We start from the raw sequence: 24,801 nt of genomic DNA on the forward strand, positions 1-24,801 counted from the left end.
TGACTCACATGTGCAAAATGACAAATAATTAGCACTTCTACACAAAACTAAATTTAGAAAATTTATTTTAAACTAAATGATAATACTCCACAGTTTTATGTACGAACACAGTTTTACAAAGGGAGGAGTCAAGGGGTTCTCACAGGATTTGCCACCAAAGCCAGGTGATTGTACCTCACAGTCTGAACATCCCTACTGGGCATCATCACCCAGAAAGCTAAAATCTAAGAAACTAGCATCATAATAAAAAGACAATAATAAGAACATCCAAAGTGTGATATTTCCCTCCCCTCACACTCTGAATTAGAGCAGTTCGCAGATTTCCCCCCTCGCAGCTGGGTATTAAGTGCATGTTCAATACATCCATTAAGGTGCGCATGACAGTGTTGAGCTCAGCAATCAACGTGTTGTTGTGATGGCAGATAGTAAAATAGCACAGCCTGGTGGATATGGGAAGAAATGCAGGAGGGGTGAAGTGGAAATATATGTAATAGGGATTGATGTCAAATGTCATGGATGTGAATTCTGTCTGAGCCAGCTTCTCTGTGGTTGTGATGCTGCTTGACAAGACAAAAAGTCAAAGAAGCTGGAGAGGGAGAGAGAGAGAGAGAGAGAGAGAGAGAGAGAGAGAGAGAGAGAGAGAGAGAGAGAGAGAGAGAGAGAGAGAGAGTCACTGGCATGGCTCTGTAGAAAAAACCTTTCAAAAACAACCAAGAAAATTCAAGTAAAACAGGAACGTTGGAATTATTATGCTATTTATCAGGGATGTGGATCATGAAGAGAGCATGGCCTGTGGGGCAAAAAAAGGATTAAATCTACCAGTTACCAAAAAAACAATGGCATTATATTTGAGCAACAAAATTATAGACTGGACATTCATGTGAAGGGCAAAAGTGTTGGCTCTCTTGAGACAGTTTCTGGCACCAAACACACAAAGGTGGTTTGTAATTACAAACCACCTTAATAACACTGGGCAACAGAGTGTGGTGTAAACATTACAAAATACAGTAAAAAGGCAATAATTAAATAAAGAATAGGTAGACTGTCTTTTAAAAAGGATATGGTAGGAGATAAAAGTGAGCTTCAAAGCGTTTTCATACAAGAGGTTAACGGCACTGTATTGTACTCCTGACTATACACCAATGTGCAGCTGATATTAAGTTAAAACAATTAAAAGCACAATAAAGCTAGTTGGATCTCACCATCTTTTACACAGCAGTCATTAAGCCAAAAGCCCCTGAAGATAATTTCAGTAACACACAGCCCTTGAGTGTTAAAATACAAACACAGTTTCTGAGTCAGAAAAATATAACACCCATATTCCCGTGTTAAAAAATAGACATTTTTGGCCAGAAGATCACAGTTCAGTGATGACGTCTCTTCAGTACAACGTGTGCACGGTACACTAGCTGCCAAGAGTCACTGTGTCTGTGCTCCTGTGTAATTTATGCACTTACAGTGTTCACACACACACTTGCTTGTTTACTTGCGTGCACATGCGGTGCTGTCCTTGTTCTTACATTCACATACAATTCCACAGGTGTGTGTAATGCCGGGGTGTATGTCCAAAACAGTGAGGACCGTGTATTCTTTCGGGTTGACGTTTAAGCAGTTCGGGATGAGAATCTCTGAGTATATTTTACTTTTCCTTACTTGCTTGGCGTTTTAATATTTTAGGATTGTCAGAACAAGGGAGATGCAGGTGAGGTGGGAAGAGGAGGGTTGTGTAGTGAAACAGGGAGGACTGGCTAAGGTTTAATACCTTCTATACACAAATACCTCCAAATTCTACATATTTAAAGCTTGTATCTCTCCCTTATTTTCTTGCACTCCTACAGTATGTAAAAGTGTCAGAAACCAGCATTTGTCTCACTTCTTCATCTTGTTTTCTATAATTGCCAATCAGAAGACATTACTGTTGCACCCGTTAGCAAAGTCGTCCCGCCGCACCCAGATGGCCTCATGGTCCTTGTTTGTGGCCCCCTCCACAGCACACTGCTTTAAGGGGGCAAGCTTTAGAGTCGGGGTCACACAGCGGGACAGAGAGACACCGCAGGAGGTAAAAGAGTCCACCGAGCCTGAATCATCCCCATGCTTCATTCGATCAACTTCCTCCTCCTGCATCCCACTCAGCATGAGCTCACTGCCAGACTCCACTCGTCCGTTCAGGTTGTGGCTCCTCATCTCTCTGCCCTGGAGGTCAAGACCCCCCATCCTCCCCTCCAGGTCGTCTGGTTCTGCTGACACGGCTCGGACAGACTTGCAGTATTCGTCGTCGTCGCTCAAAATGTCCGTCTCCTTCACCTTCCCCATGTCGATGCCCTCACCCTGGTCTTCGTAGCAACCCAGGTCGAACTGCTCCTCCACCCAACGGTCTGTGTCCTCTCCTTGAGGTTTGTGGGATCGAGGAAGGGCATGCTTGGACAGTGACGAGGAGGAAGGGGATGAAGAGTGGTGGGAGGCGTCTAAATCATTGCGGTTGTTGTTGTTGCCGTGGAAAACCAGGTCGGTGTCGATGGTGAAGCGGTTCCTCACCAGCTTCCTGCGGGTCAGCGTTCGTGATGGAGCTGATGCTAAATAGACAGAAAAAAAATTATATTTGACTCATATTATCTTGTTAATGTCATGCACAAACATTGTAGGCTCTTCTTGTCCTGTGAACTGGACGCTATACCTAAGCGTTTGTCACCTGCTCTGTTCATGGTGGGCCGCGCCCCTTTGAGGGCACACAGACGTTTGCCCCCAAATGGGACGTACTGCCGGTTGGGTGGCAGAGACTCTGTTTTAAGAAGCTGTCGCCGCTGTTTTTCCCTTAGGATAGAGTGGACTGCTTTCAGGAAGTCCTTCTTACTATCTGGAGAACTGCAAAATGGACAAAACGTAAGAACTTAAAAATAACATACAAGAGAAGAGTCTTTTGATCGATGTCTCATACCTCAGGTCACATGTTTTGAATATATTTGTACAGTTTTGGAAACAAGATCATACCTGCAGCACAACTGGAAGGTTCTCTCTGGTCGTCCTTCAGATTCAGATCTTGTGTGAACTATCTCACACACCGCTGTACCCTCAGAGTCTGAGAGGAGGGAGAGAAGAGGGGAAAAGAGAGGTGATCTACATTTAGAAAAGCATTCAGTTAATTTCCGTCATCAATTTCTTTCTCCTTAACAATTAGGCCATTAGGCAAATAAACGATAACAATTGAGCTGAATTGCCGAAGGATCATTTAAGGTTGAGCTAGGACATTGCACGCAGACTTAATAGGTATCCATTATATTTTGTTTACAAAAAGTTATTTATTTTGTGGGAAAGAAAAGCAGCAACACTGAGTGGACGTCAGAGCCTTTGCAGCCACTGTCAGAAACTATTGAGTCATCAGAAACAACCTTTGTGGTTTTGGATGACAGACGCCCTCACATACAAATTATCTTTTACTATGACCTCACTATAAAAATGCAGTATACATTTATTCCTAAAGAACAATATGATTTGGGCTTACATGCACTTTCAAGTGGTGTGCAAAATTACTGGGGAAAGGAGATAAAATCTAGTTAAGGCACAACCAAAACACTAATTGTAAAGTCCAACATCTCCCTTGTGAGTATATATTAACTTTGATTAATAACAGACTTTTGGTGCAGATTCAAGACACATATTCTCAGAGAATGTGTAATACAAGTATGCATTAATTAAGCACAATCTGTAGCATGTGCAAAAAAAAAAAAAAAAAATCTAAAATCCCTTCAAGTTTCCCCACTGAACAGACTTTCATTATGGAGATATCTGGCTGACCGATAATATTGATTATGAAATCTATGCTTCCCTGGCAAGACAAATTAAAGTCTCCACATGGCGCCTCAAAAAGCTTTGTCTAAACATTTAAATTCTTGTACAATACATATTTTAAACTAAAGACTGGATAATTAAAATGTTTTTCTGAAGGAATTTGATCATACAGGTCATTTATTCCAGTTATGCTGCAGCTTTCTCACTGAACTTTTAAAAACTTGAGTGAAAAAAAACAAAACAAATAAATGTATCAGTGATTTCACATTTAACTCTTTTATCTACTTCTTTTTTGTATTTAAACCACCTACATCAATGTAGTTGTTTTCTATATAAGTCAACTAGGTTGGGACAGAAAAAGTGAGAAAATGAGTTTGGTGTGTGAACCAACTATGGGATTGACCATTCACTAAGCTAGAACTGTCCATAACAGCAATCTGAGACCAAACCAGTCCTTAAAGTGCTAATAATACCTGGAGAAATGGTGATTCAATATTCAAAGTTACATTTGCTGCATTGTAATGTATTTAAAATCAACCTACTTGCAAGGGCACGGACTTGCAGAGAGTCCGTTGCAATCATGTGACGGAAACGGAAAGGATCTTTGTCATCACTCACAGACGCACGGTGAGATCCACCCTGAAAGAGAGAGACTGGTTGGATCTAAAAAATAACCACTGCAATACATCAACATGACAGCAGAGAGCACAAGAGTGCTATGACAGGAGGCACAGAACAAGGGGAACAGTAGAAGTGTGCATAAAGTCTCTTCAGTCTATACAACTTCCCTCATTCAATCATTCAGTCTATTGTCCCATGATGAAAGATATTAACCTTAACTTCTTTGTGGTCTCAATGTGCCATCCAAATCTTAAGGGGCCCAGAGCCCCAATCTGCACTGTACATCCTACAACAGTGTTTCTCTGACTGGATTAATCAACAGAAAAACGGAAAAACAGTACTCACGATTTTTTTCCTGTGCTTGGAGCTGTCTTTGTACACAAATACAACCGCTGTTTTAAACACTAAATGAGGACAAGGGAGAGATGGAAACTATTAGGAGGGTCTGCATTCATTCAGCCATCGTATAAATCAAAAGACTTTTCATTAAAATTATTTACTACAGTGACAACTTAATGCAGTATGTCAATGGCCACTTGAAGTCACATCTTTCATTTGAAAAAAAAATAAAAAATAAAATTTGCTCAAACTCCTGGCATGCTATATCAGCAGCACAAAAATGGACCAAAGTCACGACATCGCATGCACAAAGCCACCACATCCACTCACTATGGCCTTGCCAGGAAAGCCCCTTATACCATGTAGATGTAATATTTATATCCAAAAGGTGTCTGAGCCGAGTACAATTTTAAAACACTGGGCACTTCTGGGTGTGTGAGAATAGCATGCGATTCCATTAATGTAAGGATAGCATGATGCACTTTATGTGAAAAGTGAAAAAATAGATCTCTTGTGTTATATCCCCAACTGGGTCCTTCCTTCCTTTTACCAAGGCCATTTCCTCACCAACTGAAATACTGTAACAGCCAGTGTCACACTATGCATGACAGTATTATGTGGGATACAGTAAAGTGCCATGTGCCTGCCAGTGTGAAGATACAACAAGCAGCGTTTCTCCAGAGCAGAGAACAGTAGACCTACAGTAGCATTGCTCTTTTGTTGCTGAGAAAAGTGTAACTGGAAAATATTTGCTTATTCATCCGTATGAAAACATCACACACACTGTTTTAGTATTTAGTACAAAGGAAAGAGCACTTTACACATTTGTCCATCTGAAATCCTGCAGATGTGACAGGATTTTCACAGTTGTATAATGTTTTGACCAATCCAGTGCGTAAAGATGCAAAAAGGAATGTCATCTAAATGCAATAAATTCTACTTTTATAAAGCTTTTATCATGTCTTTGGTATAACATTATGATATATTAGGATGTACTCCATGGCTGTTGAATTTAATTGCATTGGATATAGTTAGGTAAATCTAAAAGAAGTCTAGCTGTAATTATGTAAAAATGTTTCCATTCCTGTTTAAACTGCTGAAACTTTTAGAAATTAAAAATATTTCAATCTAAGAAATTCCTATACACTGAAAGACAATAGTATGGCATAATCAACACCACAATATAATCCAAAATTAAAACATTAGCGCTTACCAAAAGCAGCCAAATCAGGATCCTTTTTGCTCTTGACCAAAGAACCTGGAGGGTTGAGCCACACCACAGTCGAGTGTAGCAAAAGATCCCCCATGGAGAGGTCAGCCACCTGGAATAAACAGGCATGGATATATTCCTTTTAGTTACTGGAAAATCCTTTGGATTCCTGATGGAGAAACTTGAATGAAATGTGCATTATCATGTTTACCTCTTTTTTATTTGCCGTCTGTTCGTTGATGAGCTGGTCGAAAACAGCGCCGTACTCCTCATGAAGCTTTTGCATCTCATTGATGTGACTTGCAACTTTGTTCATGGCCTTCATTGCAACTGAATGGGACAAACATTCATCATCTCCAAATCATAATTACCACAACGTCTAGTATCCTCATTAATTATAGTTCCATGGGTCTGAAGCTGATATTATACAGTTTCACACCAGTTAAGTGCTGCATCAAAAAGTGCATGTAAATAATAAATAAAAGACCCTGGCTTACCATCCAGGTGGTAGTGTTCCTCACTGTCGGGGTCAGTAAGAGAGTAGAGCTCCTTTAGCAGCAGCGGGTACTTCAGGACCCTCTGGATGGGTTTGATCAGGTAAGACTCCAGAGTGGAGGAATGTTGTTGTCTGGGGTTTCTCTCAGCCAGGAAAGCCTTGAAATCTGGGTCAGTCTTTGCTGGAGGAGCAGAAATATGAGCATTTATTCATTTTGTACAGTTGGCAAGGAAACTACAAGGACTTGAGATGAAAAACCATAAACAGGTGGCCATTAAAGTGTCTGTCAAGGTAGCGACTGTAGTAGTAACTGCAGAACTCGACTGTACTTTCAAATACCTCTCAACTGTGTGATCACACACACACACTGACGACTCAAGTTTATGCCTCACTGTGCCGATACTAGTTGCAGCTCGCCCTCTGTACAGCAGGGTATGTAAATAAAACAACACACTTCCTGTGCTACACTAGTCCCTCAGCTTTCAACTGCCATTGATGCTAGAGAGCAATAAACTACCATATAACTATCAGAGGAGTATGCGGTGGCTCGGTGCTTGATGCCAGTCAATGTGTAGCATGGTTTTACCTTTAGCCAGGACCTTTGGGACCTTGGTGTGGCTGGCACAGAAGGCGCTGTAGATCTTGAAGCGATCGGCATAATACAGGAAGGAACCACCCAAAGAGAACAGTACTTTCTGTGGAAACAAACGAACATGTCATGCTATCACATTAGAAATATCTATTGTTTAGTTTTTTTTTGTTTTTTTTAATCGAGGCTGCACTATTAGTAAATGGAAATTACTTTTTACTTTTATAAGAAAATGTTTGACCCTTTTAGAGTCAAAGTGAATGGGATTTGTGTCAGTAAGTCAGTAAGTCATGGCAAACGCATGTCTGCGATAACACCATAAGGCATACAGTATATCATGAACGATCTGTGTAATAGCTAGTTCTAAACAGCAGTCCCAAGTGAAAGTGACCCTAAAGTGCGACAGAATTACTAGGGGATTAAAAACTGAAAGATGCAGAGTTCAAGAGATCAATGTTCCCTCACCTTAAACTGATCTACCCTTTCCAGTCTGTCCAGATCTGGCACCAGTCTGATTCCATCTTCCAGCGTCCGGAGAAACTCCACCTGGAACTCCACCATCTCCCCGAGGTTACCGAACAAAACGTCCAGCTACAACCCACACGGAGCATCAGTCTATGTCTCTTCTATATTTCTATTCATTCAATGTTATGTATATCAACAATTAATTTACAGTTTTTTTAATTCTTCGATTATTAAGATCAGGTAGAAGTACCTCATCCTGTGTAAGGAAGCTCTCTTTCTGCAAAGGTGTCAAGTAGCACTCTATTAGACAGCTCAGGTCCTAAAAAAGACAAAAACAAGATGATTAGTAGTTCAGAGAGGAATGAGAAAGGGCATGTGTGGGCACCTGTTTAAGGTGGAGTTATTACGGAAAATGTTAAATAACAGAAAGAAATCAGTTCTCACAGGTAGGAACATAACACACCATGACACCAAAAGCATACTTAGCAATGTACCAGTGTTCTGCTCACCTATTACAATGATTATGACATGCCCAACAAGTGGTGTAGTGTAGTTTAACCAGAACAGTGTTTTCATTATCATTAAACAGATACAAATATGATCCACTAAGTATCAATTTGTAGGGTAAAGATGGTCTTAAGAGAGCCTGTACTGACTTTGACATAAGTCTTCTCCGTCTCCACCAGCTCACTGATGACCTTGCGGAGTTTGTCTGCGTGGGAGAGCTGTCTCTGGGTGGCAGTGCCTGCTGTGGGTGGAAAAGCTGACACAGGGCTCGGGGAAAGGGACGACGAGGACGACGATGAGGAGTACAACACAGGGCACTCCAGGGGATTCATGTCATGGAGACTGCGGCAGAAAGCAGTCACCTGCTCCGTGCTCTGTACAGAAAGAGATAAAGAACATGTCATATTCTACACATTTTTACCATTGCTTTAAAAATGGTCATTTCATGTCAGAGAAGGCTGCTATGAGTGCATTTTTGACATGTTAAAACATATTTGTTCTCCTCAAGAGCTACTGTAAAAGGAAAGGGAAATATAACAGACGCAAAAATAAGAAATCATGAATTGGATGTAAACTTGTGTAGAGCAAAATACAATAAAAGCATATCACGTGCCAATATTCATAATGCTCATACACAGATACATACTGTTAAGGAAAAACTCAGAATCCACACATCTCATTTCACATACATGAAGAATGTTTTGGAGACTTTGATGACTTACACAGAAGCATTTAATAAACATTCAATTGAGGAGACAATTAAGCAGGCAGTACAGTTTAACCAGGATGTGTTATTGTGCAGTGCCGTCCCAACTCTCTGAAGTTCCTGTCTTCCTGAAGGTGTATTTAAACTCATGCTGGAGGCATTATGAACCTTTAAGGTAAACAAAGATAATGCAGTCGCACAGATGCTAAAGTCTCTCTCGCACCCTCTCATGCTAAAGTGTGGCAGGCCCACTGACCTCCAAAAAGAGACAGTTCTTAGACAAAACATTCCCTTATCATACAGCTGCCTAGATTCCCTGAATCTGTAGAGAGACAAACATGAATAGGTTTGGTTATTAGAAATCTGGCCCAATATTCTCATCTCCTGAACTGTGAACTATGAATGACCTGATTTTCTAAGCTTTCCCTTTAGTCTCATCATACCACAACATGGTGTTACCGGAAATTCCACCACATATACAAACTGGAAAACATGCACCACCAACAAAAAAAAATACAGTACATTCTTGCAAAACCTGCCATAACATAAATCTACATCCCTTTTATCAAAACAAATAAATAAATAAATAAATAAATATATACCAAGCATGAGCAGACCTGCCAGGCCAAACTGGTACAGTAGTAGGCCTATATTTAAAAAGAAATAGAAATAGGGGGATCTTCCCCTCTGCTTCTCTATACAGACCAATATAAGTTGATATTTCTGCTACTCTTAAAAATAAAAAGTCATATTCCTTTTTCAGTACTAGGCTTTGCAAAGAAAGGGACAACTTCTGAAAAAAGCACAGATGCATCATGTTCCATGCAACAGCAGTTTGAGAATGACAAATTGAAACCCACGCAAGAACATAAATAGTGAGGATCAAGGAGGTTCTGTGCACATCTGACTGTTTTTTCTATAGTCCCAAGGCTGTGAAGGTGAAGGCACCACTGCGTAGGCATTGCAAACAGAAAGCTAGGGAGAAAGTGACATAGCAGCGTCATCAAAAGTGAGAGGCTGGATCTTTTAAGGCACATCTGAAATGTACCTGAGCAATACAGAAATACTTACTTCTACGATACAGAACACTGTTATTAATCTTTCCAACGTATGCAAATACAACCTAATGATGAACTACCTATAAAACACAAATTCCACTATGTTTTTAATTTATATCAAACATTGGTAACACTTAAAAAAAAAAAAAGGTACACAAAAATGTAGGTAGTTACTGGGTAATGAATGAGGAGCGACTGGTTACTAAGTAGTTACCAATTAACTGCGATTCAAGCACTAATGATTAATTACTGGTAAACAGGCTGGCAGTTACTGTATTAATGAATGAGGAACAAATGGTGAGTTGTTCCTCAGTAACTAACTGCATTGTTGTGTACCTTATTGTAAAGTGTTAAACATTGTTGAACCTGTGGTTTCCTGGGATTGTTTGCACACCAAGTCCAGGCAGGCTGATGCTAGGTCTGTTGAGAAATGACAGAGGGATGTACATGTAGATCTTTTCACTGTCTCTACTCAGCAAGGACTAGTATATTAAAGAGACAATTAGAAAAATAGAATCTCCTTGAAATGTGGGTGAATGAATCACCTCAGCCCACACGTTGATTGCAAGGGATTCATACTCATGTCTCATTTAAAACTCCCCCTAATTAAGAAATTAACCTTTAAAAAGAAAAGTAAAGCTGTGAATTGGTAAGGCAGGACAACAACTAAGATTTGCCTTTCTTGTGAGATATTTAAGACTCAAACGAGCACAATGAAACCACAAAATGGCACGACTAGTTGTTGTGAAGGTCTGCAGAAAACACAAAAGCAATCTAATTTCCAGCCATTATTGAAGCATTAATGCTTCCAATTTAACCCTGCAGTCATTAGTGTAGTTCATCGAATGTACTTTTGCAAGTGTATGTCACAAAAACATCCCTCCTTTATGTGGGGTCAGTGAAAGTGTTTATTAATTGTAATCCGTGACAACACACTGTGTCTGCATGTGTTCCAACTGAGTGATTTACAGACAGCTGGTGAACATGGCTTGTCTTTGCTGATTCCATGGCTTGTCTTCGGCTGGGCTTCAGCGATGGCAAACACAATTTTCCACTGTGGTATTCAAACCAGTTTCGACACACACGCACACGCACGCAGATGCTAAAAATGTGCTCTAAGTGATGGGACACATATTTTTAGGCTACAACATTTTTTGTCACATACATATAGTTGCCTATCCCCTGAACACACTGTAAAAAAAAAAAAAAAAAAGGCTCCACAAACAGCAACAAAAACAAACTGCGGCAACCTTCACCACGAACCATAACAAACCATGTTCCAGCTAACAACAACAACAATAATAATAATAATAATAATAATAATAATAATAATAATAAGCTGGTTGAGCCATCACTGCAGCAGTGTTAGCACGTAGGCTACTTCCACAATGCGTATTCATGACTCAACCAGCTCCTTCTTGTCAGTTATTGGCTGGAACACTGTGTGTTATGGTTTGTGGTGCAGGTTGCCGCAGTTTGTTTTTGTTGCCGTTTGTGGAGCCTGGGCTGTCTACAGAGACCGCGTTTTTTTACAATGTGTTCAGGGGACCGGCAGCTAGCAGATAGTGAGGACAGGTTTGCTGTATGTGACGAAAAATTTTGTAGCCTAAAAAAAACGTGGGACATCACTTAGAGCACCTTTAAATTTCTCCCATCGATGGCGCCCAGATAGCTCAGTTGGTAGAGCGGGCGGCCACGTGTAGAGGTTTACACCTCGACGCAGTGGACCCGGGTTCGATTCTGACCTGCGGCCCTTTGCTGCATGTCATTCCCCCTCTCTCTCCCCTTTCACTTCTTCAGCTGTCCTATCATTAAAGGCCTAAAATGCCCAAAAAAATAATCTTTAAAAAAAAAAAAAAAAGTCAAGATGAGCTTCTTCAGTCAGTTGAAGAAAACTACATCAAACTACCACAAAATAAACCGAAAGTATAAATTGCAAGTAAGACAATACAGCCTATCATGTCTGATTAAATCCTTAATGTCCAAGACATTCACACTGCATTGTGAGCGTCGCTTAAAGAAGGTTAGTCATGTTAGAACAACCAAAGTAGTATCTGCATTGCTGACAAATTAAAACTCTTCTGTAGTGGCTTTGAATCTTTTCAGAGTCACTTACCAACATAGGCGTATGATTTGAATGCACAAAAAACATCCAAAAACAAAACTCCATTTCATGTCCGTCTGTTGTCTGTCTGTGTGTAAAGATTTTAAGAGACTACACAGAAACAAGTTGAACAGTTATAGCTATCCCACCTCAAGCTAATATTCCTTCTAACATACTTGATAAAAAGCAAATACCTGTAGGAAACATTGGGGGTGTCAACAAAAATAATCAGGGGGAGTAAACAACTAAGGTATGTAAAAAAATTATACCATACAAAATGTAGGTAGGGCATGTCATGCTAACACAACAAATGGTAAATATAAAGTACATATGATAAGCTCAGTACATGGCTCCTACAACCTCCTTAAACAGACAAACACAATATGCAAAGAGAAACACTGTGACCAATGACATTGACAGTCTTGCTGCTCATAAGCGAGGTCTTGCCCTTGACAACCTGAGGACTTGGTGACGGCCAAGTGACAGATGGAGCAGCGACAGAGACAAATGACAGTGGGAGATGGAGACCGAGGGTGCATTATTCTTTACCCTCACTAAGAGGTGAAGAAAAGAGTGTCTGTGGACGTTTGAATTTACGACTTATTTTTAAAAAGGGGAGCATAAAAATACAGAAAATGCTGATACACATTTGTTAGTAATTTGACCGATTTAACGGATTAAATTCTAGATCAGCATTGTTCAAATATCATTAATTGCATAATGCAATAATGTTTTATTCAATTCATTTAAAAATAAACAGGATGATACGATAAGGTCTGAACACTGCAGGTCATGTAATCAAGATGTGTGATCGGTCACAAGTCTTCCATTAATTGTTATAATGGAAATGTGTTGCTCTGCTGGGAATTGAACCTCTAACCTTGGCACTGCTGGCACCATAACATAATCACTGACGTTGGCAGGATCATATCCACAACACAAGCGATCACAGACACACACATACACACATGGCTCACCAGCTGTAACATATCATAGATGGATTCGGTCGAGCATCTGGAGTTCCTACTCCTCCTAAAGGCTGCCATGCTGGCAGGTCAAACAGGGTTCAATAACAAGTCAGACGTCCATTTCTTGTCCTGCTTTTCCAATCTAGGTAGCTTCCACTCGTCTGTGCCACTCAGTGCCAAAGTGATCAAAAGAGTAAAAGTAAGTACCTGCTATTTAACACTCACTGCTCTGTAAAACACTATTGCTGGTAAAACCATTACAGCTAAACAAATAGGTCAAAAAACAGATTGAATAGAACAGATTGCAATAAACAACAGCACACTCATGCCACCTTATCCTAAAGCATCTTTCCAATCTCTCTCTCTCTCTATATACGGACTGCCTCTGCATGCTCCCCTTTCATCTCTCCTTCTTCTCCCTCCCTCCGTCGTTGTTGCCTATTTCACTTCTGTCCAGGTGCTTGAGAGCAGCAGCAATGGAGAATACAACATTAAATAAGAAGATCACACATCACATCCTCACGAGAGATGAAAGAAAAGAGGAGATAGGAGGGAGGAGAGAAGGGGAGGGGGCAGTGGATGGTGAAAGCCAAACACAGGAATATAGGAACAGCATGAAAAGACAACAGGCATATCTCCCTCTCTCATCGCAACTCACAGATACTTGTCACTACACTTATAACACCAGCCTTATTAAACTCCCTCTCATGTTTCAAAATGAGTTTTTGAAATTCCAGAAGCATCAACTCAAGCAAGCAAGATTACATGATTGAAAGGAACAAATCCCGACACCAATATGAAATAAAAACATACCCAGCAAAATATGAAATGCCCTGATGCACTTGACATCTCCTCCTGGTAGTCAAAGCAGCTTATACAAGTATATTCTACAAATGATATACTGTATGATCCAGGTCAGACTGGATCCTCAAGTTATTGTACCATACTGTAATTGCTTCCATCTGAAGCCTGAAAATTCACTTTGCATTGCCACACTTGACATTCCAATGATGGCTCACCATAGCACACCTGCTGCACACTTGTCTTTCCTGAGAAACAAGAGTTACATAATACTTGCAGGAATAAGAACATTATTTACTCCATTTATTTACATCAATGATTTTCTTCCCCAAAGCTGGAATACTGGTTGATACATTCCACAAGTATGTGATCACACAAAAATCCAAATCAGTAATCAGCAAGTGAGCATATGTATGCAGACCAACACACATGCAATACGCAGCAATTTGCCCTCAGACACATGAGAAAGACAACAGCTTAGCAAAGAATATATAAAAACAAACAATTAGAGACAGGCAAGAAGTAAATAAAGAGAGCTCTGGCAGCAATACCTTTTCTCGAGTCAGTCCAACACATGCATTTCCTAACCCAGAAGCAAATCTTTACGCCTTTACAAAATGTACTACATATCCTAGACCCGCCCTTCAGAACACATAAGTACAGCATGAGAGAGGAGCGTGGAAGCAAGCCCCAACCTGCCTTCACACCAGTCAACTGAACAGTGAGAGCCAAGATAAACAGAGATTACACATATCTACATAACCTGGCAGACAGAAACACATCATACACATTTATACACACTTGGTATATTGTATGTAGAGACATGTAGTATTATACACTATGTATAAGTAAATAGAAATATAGCAATTGTGATGGCATGTACTCATACTCAAGAGCAGGCATGTACTTGTCAGTAGTTAACAAAGAGAGGGGGAGGGGAGGAAAGGGAGGGAGAGTCTTGAAGTTCAGTTTCATCTAAAAATCAGGGAAACATGCAAATCCATAAATCCCTGCATGGAATGATGGGATATTCACCATAACACACACACAGAGAGAGAGAGAGAGAGAGAGAGAGAGAGAGAGAGAGAGAGAGAGAGAGAGAGAGAGAGAGAGAGAGAGAGAGAGAGAGAGAGAGAGAGAGAGAGAGAGAGATTAATCATTTAATCTGAAGGGAAAGGATGATTATGTTCTGACATCAGTCTTTATAAAGCTATGCATGAACATTTAGACTTTAAGACATTTGATTTGCGGGCTGCAATCTTCCTCCTACAACTCAAGAAGTTAAAAAAAGAAAATTCCGTTTTCCATGTTTAAATTAATCTAAATTGTAGGCTATACTATCATATTATAAACACACACAAGGAATGAAATCTATAAATGGCTGAATATTGAAATATTCCAATCAATATTGGTAATTATACTATTTTGAAGCAGATATGTTCTTGGTTGTATGCTCAGTAATGGGAGGCTTCATTAATCAGCAGAGTGCTCCACCTAGTGGAAGACTGAGATGACAGCACCAACTAGGACCAAGCTGTAGGGCCTGAGGGCAATGAGAAGGAGAAGTGAAAGAACAATTTTAAAGAAATAATTGTAAGGCTAAAAGTTACTGTAAGTTATTTCTGAAGTTAGAGACACTGTATTTAGTAGTCAGTAACTACATTAAACAAATGCACTGCATACAAGGAGCAATTTAACCTGAATTATACCATCACGAGTCAATCAAAACATCTTGATGAAAACTGTCCCCCCTCCCCCACTAACACACTGAATGATTTGCATTTCCCATGTCAAATACCCCCAAGCCAAACTGATAGAGGGTTGTAAATTATAACCAGTACTTGTCAGTGAGGCTGACTACACCTTGGAGAACACCAGCAATCATCGTCATCTCTATTATCACCGTTATCACAAGCAATCACCGTCTTATACTCCAGTTGGTTTATCATATTGAGGAGGTGGCTCTGTGCTTTGTCTAAAATAATGAACCTCTGCGTTTCCTCAGGCTAGCCAGACACTCATTTATCTCCACTAAATGATGTGAAACACTGTGGAGATCGAAGTAATTAGAATGGGAGGATAATTAAAATTGTCCCACTTTGCCTCTTTTTCCTTAGTCTGCCACCATGTTACCACAGGCTGTGGGTGAAATGGGGTAAGACACAATCTTCAGCACGTTGGAGGCTTTCCAAAGAGGAGAGTGGTGGAACAAAACCATAATCAACATGAGCGCAAAAAAAAAAAAAAAAAAAAAAAAAAGGGCAATACAAATTTAAGAACATAAATAAAATTGTTTTGAAAGTTCCCAGGGATTCTGTGGCATGTTTGAATTGTATTTGTTGACAAGAGGAAGCATCCAAGTGCTTCAGGTCAGGGCCCACAGGCAGCTAAGGGAGCCGTTCAACAGCAGCCTCATGTTTATGGTAAGAAGGAGCAGTGGGGGGTTAGTGAGGAGGAGGAGGGTAAACAAGGACAGGAAGTCACAAGGAAACTGGAAGGACAGGAGAAAAGAAAAAGCGTTCAAAACAAAGAGACAGGATGATCAAACGGAGAAGAGCACTGAGATGTCATGTCTGACACAGGACATGGTCACATTGTTGCTCTCAATAATGGGGATAAAATATATAAACAAAATATATGACAATACATCAATCAACTAAACAAAAAGAAGGGTAGGTGAAAATAAGGATTAAAAAAGGGAGGCCAAACCAGACATCAGATGGAAATTAGGCAATAAACCAAACAGCTCACGTTACACTGGAGAATGAGGTGAGAGACTGAAAAGGTGAGAATGAAGATCATTCATTTCCAGAGCTTTGTTAATACTGTTGCACTGCTCTGATGTACTGTTTTGCCCTTTATTGCCTTGCCTGTAGGGCTTTATTTTTCCTTCTCTATTTATGTGGAACAGAATCTGATAATAAACCAAAAAGCACATGACTAAGCATTTAACACCAAGGGACAACATTACAGACAGGGGTAAGCCATATCCCTTTCCCAAGCCTTCATTATTGTCTCCAAAGTGACTACACTGTATCACATATGGGATCTAGTGGTATAACACAAACAGATTGTATTCATTTCATGCTAACTGAAGACTTGAAGCCTGTTTTTTACTTAATTTGCATATATAAATGTGCCCTTGTTTAATGGTAATAAGATGCTACAATTAGCTTCCTTGACTGTACAAAACATACAGCTACTCTGACACTGCATAATCTTTAACATTAAAATGATTAAACCGCACACTATCAAAAAGTGTGTTATATAAAAAAAGTGTTAATGTAAAAATGGCATGCTGCATTTTGTTTGTTTCACTTGTTAGAATAGATTTAAATGGATTTCTTCTTGCATGTAGAAAACACTGAGTTTTAAAAAGCAAATTATTAATTAATAATTAATTAGGAGCTTTGCTGAGGTTCAGACTGTTTTGTTAAGTTTAACAAGTTTTGAATTGCTGGATGTTTTCCCCACATTAAGTCCTCCAAATGAGATTTAAGCAAGTCTCTAGTCCCTATCCAGCCATCCCGGCAACCCTATCTGTCGGTATTTCTCTTATATTCTCATACTCTGCTTCCAACGAATAATGGCACATTGGAGTCACAGAACCAGCACCGGACTGGAGCCGACTCTGACCTCACCCATTAGTTCGCCCTGGGGACTGAAGCTCAGTGACACATATCCAAGAGAGAACACAGCGCTGTCCCTTTCCTCATCTTTCGTTCATGTCTGAAAAAAAATGTTTCCGGTGGTTACTGGTTATCAGACATTGCCATGGTAATGGAAGTGACAACCGTATCCAAGGGAAACCGGCTGGCACACGGCGTGTCCCAACAATCACTGATCAGATTAGACGTAATCTTAATTAGACAGCGATGCTGTTCACTCACTCTTACACTCACCTGTCTATCTCAATCTCTGTGCTCCAGAGCACACATCTGTTCATGTGCTGGGTCTGACACTCTAGCTATTCAACACACCAAAAAGTAGTCATGTAATAGGTTGTCTGCACTGTATAAAAATAAATCTGTTATTTCTGCAAGAATGTGATAAAGATTACAGTATGTTACAGGTGTCAACAAATTACAAATGTAGTGCATGAATTAATCATTGAGTCAGGCTTGAATTTACTAAAAAGCAACTTCAAAACCGCTATGAATGTGTGAAATATGGTGCAATGGCTGTGCGTGTATGTCAGACCACTTACACACTTGTGTTTCTCGTCTCAGATCTTTCAGTCCCAAACCAGCCTTTGTGTAAAGGTCACAATTATCACATGAGAAAAAAAAGCCTCTGAACTTCTTGGCAGCTTTCTGGCTACATGCTACACACACAAAAAAACACCTGACAAGGGTAAAGAAATATTTTAGATAAGACCTGCCAGAAGGTTTTCATTTAATCATAAACACATGGACTGTCAGTATTTGTTCAAAACGTACATCCAGAATGTTTTGGATTGTTGCTCAGTGCTTTTTCCCCCCGACAGATTTGAGATTAAAAACAGTGAGAAATTAACTACACTGCTGCGGAATCTTAAACAAAAATTAAGCCAACAATACATCTAATCAAACACCTGCATTGATCCACAGGTCACAAACACATACACATACCAAAACTGCTGGTCTTTGTCTTTGCAACACCACATTTGACAGAGTGTGTATGAAACTCCATTCTTTATAAAACTAGATAATCCCCTGCTCTGTTGCGTGTATGTGTCTGTGCATGTTTGTCTTAATGTGTATAAATATCTAAGTTGTGTCTTTGCATTCCATAGCATACCTTCTGTCCAGTCCCCTTACAGGTTTTGTCTTCCTGATAATCGCCGGGACTCTGCAGGGTCAGCAGAGAACCTTCCTCCAAACTCTCATCTGGGCTCTCTGCCGTCAACCCCGACACCTCATCCAGGATGTCCTCTACAGACAGAGACAAGGGACAAAGTGTATATGCTGTGTGTACCCAAATATGAGGAACTTCTCTCTTATGCTCAGTTACAGCCCATTTAGTAAAATCCACATCTCAACCTGTTCTTATGGATTAAATAATATGCACTTCCTTTAATGGTGTTTAAGATAATATGAGTGTTTGGAGATCCTTGTAGATTCATGCACAGTATACTTGTATTGTAAAGTAACCTGTACTGTAAGTAGGAATCCCTACTCCCTCGAACATTGCTTTCTCTTATCTTAGGATATCACTGTATGGTCTCTATTATTCCATCCGTATTCATGAGAAATTTCCAATTTATTTCCTCTGTTTTGAAGGGCTCACGTACACTCGACTGTTCCTAAGTATGATATCATCGATAACCTCCATCTGGCTGCTGAAGGGTTTTTACTCGGTCTGACCCTTTGCGTATGGCATATCCTACACGATGACAGCTCCACACTGCTGAAGGATTCATATTAATATTCATAGTGCTCCGAGTCCCTGCATAAACAATGCCAGCTTGTCAGCCTGTGCACTGCAAGACCCAATTTATAAAAGGAATACAAATGGTGCCCTTGCTCGGATAAAAAGAGCAGGTCAGAGGAAAGATGGTGGCTGCCTGGAGGCTGGTTATCAGACAGCATCCATGCATAATTAGCAGATCGCGCTATTCACCCTTCGCTTATAAAAAAATTAAAAATTAAAAAATTAAAAAAAAATAATCACCATCTGCATTCTCCCTTTTTTTCCTCTACATAAAGTTGGGGATTCAGAGGATGTATGATAGTACAAGACAAGAAACGTGAATATAAACTAAAAAGGACTAAAGAAGCACTGCTATTTTAAATTCCATGATCTAATAGGGTAGGTTTATTTTAGTTTTAAGAGATTTCACAGATCACTTTAAGCTGTCTTTCTAACATGCTGTCAAGCTATAGATATAGAAGACATTAGTATGGATAACACTGATCTGATTTTAACTGAACAGAAACACATGTTACATAACAGCATGATGCACCTTAGATTGTGATTGGACTGATTCCTGCGACACCCCTGTGTCAGAGCTGGACAAAGCTGCAGGTCAAGTTTCCACTCTTGACCTTCTCACTTTGGCCCTCAAACTGAAGTTATAATTTTGAAACTGAAAAAGAAGCTCACTAAATTTGTCACTAGAGGACACCGTCGGTACACATGATCTAATAAAACTTGTTCAAAATCCAAATAATGAAAACAACTTATCCCATGCATCTACAACTTTGTTTATGTGGAACCGGATTATTTTACCTTGGCTCTGGGAGAAGATGTCTGTGGCTGGGCCCTGCTCCCCATCGGAGCGCCGGGGTGGAAGGGAGCACAGCACCCGAGGGTCCAGCTGGGGCAGGGTGCTGACGCTCAAGGTCAACGCTTGGTTTAGAAATGCAGCCCTCATATCATCCATTTGGAGGGCAGATGCAGGTTTACCATTTAGCAAGAGAATCTCATCCTCTGCTTTCAAACCTGGTCGAGAATGAAAGGACAAAACAAAGTGAGAAAATTCAGCTTTTATTGCTGAAAAGCAGCAATCCAATCCTTTTAAAGTGGGTACATTTTGGAGAGAAATACAACGCAACAGAAAAAGCGGACAGTAATATAAAAGCAGTGTGAAAAGTGAAAGGATTATCTGTAAATAACAAAGCACCATCAAACACAGTAGCTTTTCTGTGGGCTATCAACTCAAGAGTGCTAAATGTGTACAAATGATCTACAAATACAAGACTTTGGTGCCATACTCTTCAACAGCAGCTCTGTGGTCAATCAGACATGTTGGGACTCTAATGTCTTCCAATACATTAAAAATGCATCCTTCTATGCGAGTTCGCTTGGGGCAAATGCTGATCTAGCAAGCATGGATGGCTTTAAGACAGAGAGTGCTGCAATGCTTGTCTAATCCTGTCCTGTCATCAGATCATCTTTGTGGTAGTATATGAAAAAGAATCCATGGCCTTCACTGGAACACAGCTTCAGTTTGAGGCTTTTTTTTTCTTGCCCCTCCCCTTGACCACCTGTACCCAGCTCTGCTAATTGAGAATTAGCACTCAATCAGCTAACCAATTAGAAGACAACGTCCACCAATAAACCTGATTGGTTGTGACAGCTGTTTAGGAGATCTGACAGCAGTCTCGCCTGCCCTTACTGCAGAATTAAGTAAGACAAAGGGTTTTGGTCCTGTTGACAGTCACACATCAGCATGTTTGCTTGCTATCCTTTCTTCAGTCTCATTTTGTATTGTCTACTGTAATAGAAACAGCAGACATTCTGTGATATGGCTTTTGTAATGCATTGAATGCTACAGACACATGCAAGCACACACAGTTACATATATAGGCACACAAGGCACACATTTAGCCCTAAGTTATGACCTAGTTGTCTGGGATGTGAAATGTCAGCTGTAGCAGAGTCTTTATTGGACAGAGTGAGTTAACCCCTCTGGCCATTTACTGCTGAGTGTGTATGTGTGTTTGGCTGTGTATGTGTCCGTGTGTGGGCTTCTGTAGGGGGAGGAGGAGCGGGGATTACAGTAAGAGAGAGAGAAACGACCCTTTGGGGCTCCTTGTCCAGTGATGGCCTGGTTTCTGCGTATACCCTGCAGAAATTGAAGCGTGATTTCTTTCACTCCTCATTCATTCTCCTCACTCTTAGTAAACGCGTTGCACGCACACACAGGCTTATCCCAGCGGACACATGGACCTACTAATGTTGTGGCTGACATACTTTCACAACTGTGATTCAGCAAAATATAGTGTATTCTTACAAAAAAATATGCATTGTGTTGTTGGATGCCACAAGCCATATCCATCTTTACTCGCCTATAGAGGGGGAGAGTCACTACAGCTGTAGCCTTTGTTTGCTGGCAGTCTGCTAAGCTAGCAGCTTTTTAGATTGCTAATGCACTGGAGGACACAATCTCACACTCGAGTAACCTTGGTCTAACCCTGGGGCACAATAGTGGAGCATGTTATTTTCTATATATTAGTGTTGTATCTACAGAGCGGCCGTGTGATTCTCAAACCCATTAGGTCTCCCTGGCTCTGTTAAAAGATAGGAACTAGTGAATGGGGGTTGATCTCGAGACCCAGAAGTCAGATGCAGACAAAGGAAAGCTGTTTTTCTTCTTTGCTCTCAGGAAGGAGAAGAAGAATGCCACAGATTCATAGCTCCTATGTAATATTTTTATTTAATTTTTTAGGCACATAATGCCCTTTTTCAGAATAAAAACCAGTACTCGTCAGTCTGACAAATATAGTGTGTAGGACAGGTGATTCTTTTTTAGACATATTGATGCAACCTGTTTTCTATTTTCGGATTTTCAGGTTCATATCATGTGGGAATACTGATGTTGGAGGCCTTTATTGACTGTGAATGATCTCTCTACAGACTCCATTTATAAGTTATTGATGATTCCCTTGTAAATCCTGAAAAAGGCAAGATGAGCCAAAATAGAAAAGACTGCATCAGAGTAATTACTGTGCAGCATTGCCCTCTTTCCTTTGACATCTACCTGCGAGCCAACACACTCGATAAGGTTTTCTTTTTCTTCATCTCTTCTCTACTCTGTCCTAAGCCACAAGGTTCTCTCAAACAAACAAACAAAATAAATGCAGCTATGTTGGCTCAGTAGCTGACGCAATACTGTCACACAAAGCTGAACTGATAAGATGTCATGTTGGATCAGGTGTTTCTCAGGTCAGGTGTATGGGTGTTGAGTGTGCAATGTCAACTTAAGAGAGAAATATTCAGCAAGCTTCCACATACCCTTTACATAACCCCTGTTGTTACTGCATTCATATTCAACTATGGTAATTGTCCTGGATCTTTTGTTTTGTTTTGTCTTTAAGCCCTGAATATCAACTCTTGGGACACTGAAAGAACAGTACACTCCACACTTCATGTTTGCTTGTTAATAAAAAAGAAATATATATACCTTTAGCTGAGGCCAGTCCCTCTGCTTTCACTTCAGTAATATGGAGCTGCTGCATTCCATCCTCATCTATAACCGCCACAGAAAAACCTATAGACAGAGTTAATAAGACACAGGATGGGATTCATTCACTAATTCTTTTAGTCCTCCAACATATCTCAATTTGACAGTGTGCACTGCTGCCTCAAAACTACTGCGGGATTAGATCCACTTAAGACAAAATACACTCACACTGGGTCATCCCTCTTTAGTCATTTGAAGAAAGCATGACTCAATGAAGTATATTACGAAATTAAATCAATTAGATACAGAATTAAGAGTATGTCAAGAAAGGGCTCAAAAAGGGGTATTGTCAAACACATGTATACCATATCCAATGGTGCAGGACTCGGCTTTGTCAAACCGGATCACCTTGGTAGCTTTGGGGCACACCTCAATCTCTTTGTAGAGCTGCAAACACAAGAAAATGCTATTTAATTGGCAAGTAATTGAAGGATAGCATTGTTGTTGGATGGAGGAGGTCAACGCCATGCTATCACTCTTAATAAAGAATGGATTGATTCATGTATTATTCACTCTCCTTAACAGAGCAACCGCATGTGAAGGTTGTGGGATTAAAATCCAGGTCAAGTCTGAAAAGTGAGTGGGTGCTCATACAAGGGCTTGACCTCACAGCGGACGAGAGCATAGACACAGCTGTGTGTATGAAGCAACAGAAGGGGACAGAAGTCTGCAGTGTGTAATGCGCTTCACTGTGGAGAAATAATAATGTAATATCATAGACTAAGGATGAAAGAGGGTGAAATGAGTCACTGATCAAAGCAGGGAGATAAAGGACCTCTTGAGGAAAGCGAGTTGTACAATGACTTTGCTTTGAGAGAGAGTTCAGTGTATCACCTACAAAGCACTGTCACATAGAGAATTCATTTTGGTGTTTACAGCGGTTGAATAATGTGGAGGTGGTCTTTTTCAATGAGAGTGATTGTTTATATGAATAGCAGTGCACATAATACACTCAGAATGCTATTTTGCATAATTTATAGCATACGCAATGGTGCTTCTTTTACATCCTGGGAATTTCCTATGCATTGCAAATTAAATCTGTCAACCAAGTCATAAAACATGCACAAGCTTGCATTCAGATCTGCCTGGAATGAAACAAAAAGTATTAGCAACAAGGTGAAGACCACAAAATCGAAATGGGACATTGTGTCTCTGCTGAGACTGTAAAAACAAATACAAATTGAAACTTTCGATTATGCATACAGTGAAATAATTCAAAATTATAATTCTTAATATTTCATTACTGTATATGATATGGGTGTGTCATGAAAATATTGTACTTTCACTCCTTGACATCACAGGTTATTATGACTATGCTTCAGTGTGCGTTTCCTCACCAGATCAGAGATGTCCTCTTCAAGTTTGGGAACATAGAAGAGCATTTGGTTGTCAAGCCACATCTTCAAACGCAGGTAGTGGCCAGAGGGGTCTATTTTATGGGTCTGGAGGCAACCAGACAGGAGGGCAATGAAAAAAAAGACATGTTTACTGTTAGTGGAGAAAACTCCTAAAATAGGCAATTATAAGCAAGCATTCTTCTTTACAAAATAAGACATAATCACTCTAATTACTTGTGGTTTATTCTTCCTGCAATTTAAAGTCAAGTCTTCTCATGTAAAACATAGGATAAGGATAATGTTTTAAACTCACCTACTGTATCAAAACACCATTCTCTTTACTATTACCACAGTCTATAGCTTATGACATCCCCTTACACAGGACACAGACATATATGTATCCAATCATGTACAGTATATAATCCACAACGTATATATATCTGCATGCATGTAACACACAGGGCCATGAATTAGATGCTCCAGTTCCTTGTGACATGTGTATAGAATGTATGCACACAAACACCCAGATACACGTCAATGCTTTACACATGTTATAACAGACCCGTATGTGGAACGTATACGTACAGTATCATTAGGCATCATTATTCTAGTTTGTCTCTGGCTGAGACCAATTAAGGAGAAGAGGAGATGGAGTGCAAGTAAACTGACAAGACTGTGTGAAACCGTAATATGCAGTGCAAATTGCAAGACAAGAAAATGACTAAGAAAAGCTCAGTGACACTGTCAGTCTAAATGCACAGGTGACAGTGTTCACTTTTTGGCCTCCCTAGAAGTACCAGAGACAGTCTCATATCTCAGCTACTCTCAGATTTATATTCAGTTTTACATTCAAGAAGACAAGAATTT

General features: G+C 40.1%; 1 protein-coding gene across 1 annotated transcript; it reads right to left on the bottom strand.

The window, feature by feature from the left end:
* Positions 1 to 48: 48 nt before the first annotated feature.
* On the bottom strand, positions 49 to 20,625 carry LOC114566691 (T-lymphoma invasion and metastasis-inducing protein 1). The gene is made up of 15 exons (XM_028595365.1): positions 20,346 to 20,625; positions 19,861 to 20,073; positions 18,430 to 18,563; positions 8,163 to 8,387; positions 7,757 to 7,825; positions 7,507 to 7,632; positions 7,039 to 7,147; positions 6,454 to 6,633; positions 6,168 to 6,286; positions 5,960 to 6,068; positions 4,753 to 4,811; positions 4,329 to 4,425; positions 2,989 to 3,076; positions 2,690 to 2,862; positions 49 to 2,573 (listed from the first exon to the last, which is right to left on the bottom strand). Exons 2-15 carry the CDS (start codon positions 20,012 to 20,014, stop codon positions 1,903 to 1,905), a joined length of 2,313 nt encoding a protein of 770 aa, XP_028451166.1. The 5' UTR covers positions 20,015 to 20,073; positions 20,346 to 20,625; the 3' UTR covers positions 49 to 1,902.
* Between the last annotated feature and the right edge of the window lie 4,176 nt (positions 20,626 to 24,801).

Source organism: Perca flavescens, chromosome 13 (assembly GCF_004354835.1).
Source record: "Perca flavescens isolate YP-PL-M2 chromosome 13, PFLA_1.0, whole genome shotgun sequence".
Lineage (NCBI taxonomy): Eukaryota > Metazoa > Chordata > Actinopteri > Perciformes > Percidae > Perca > Perca flavescens.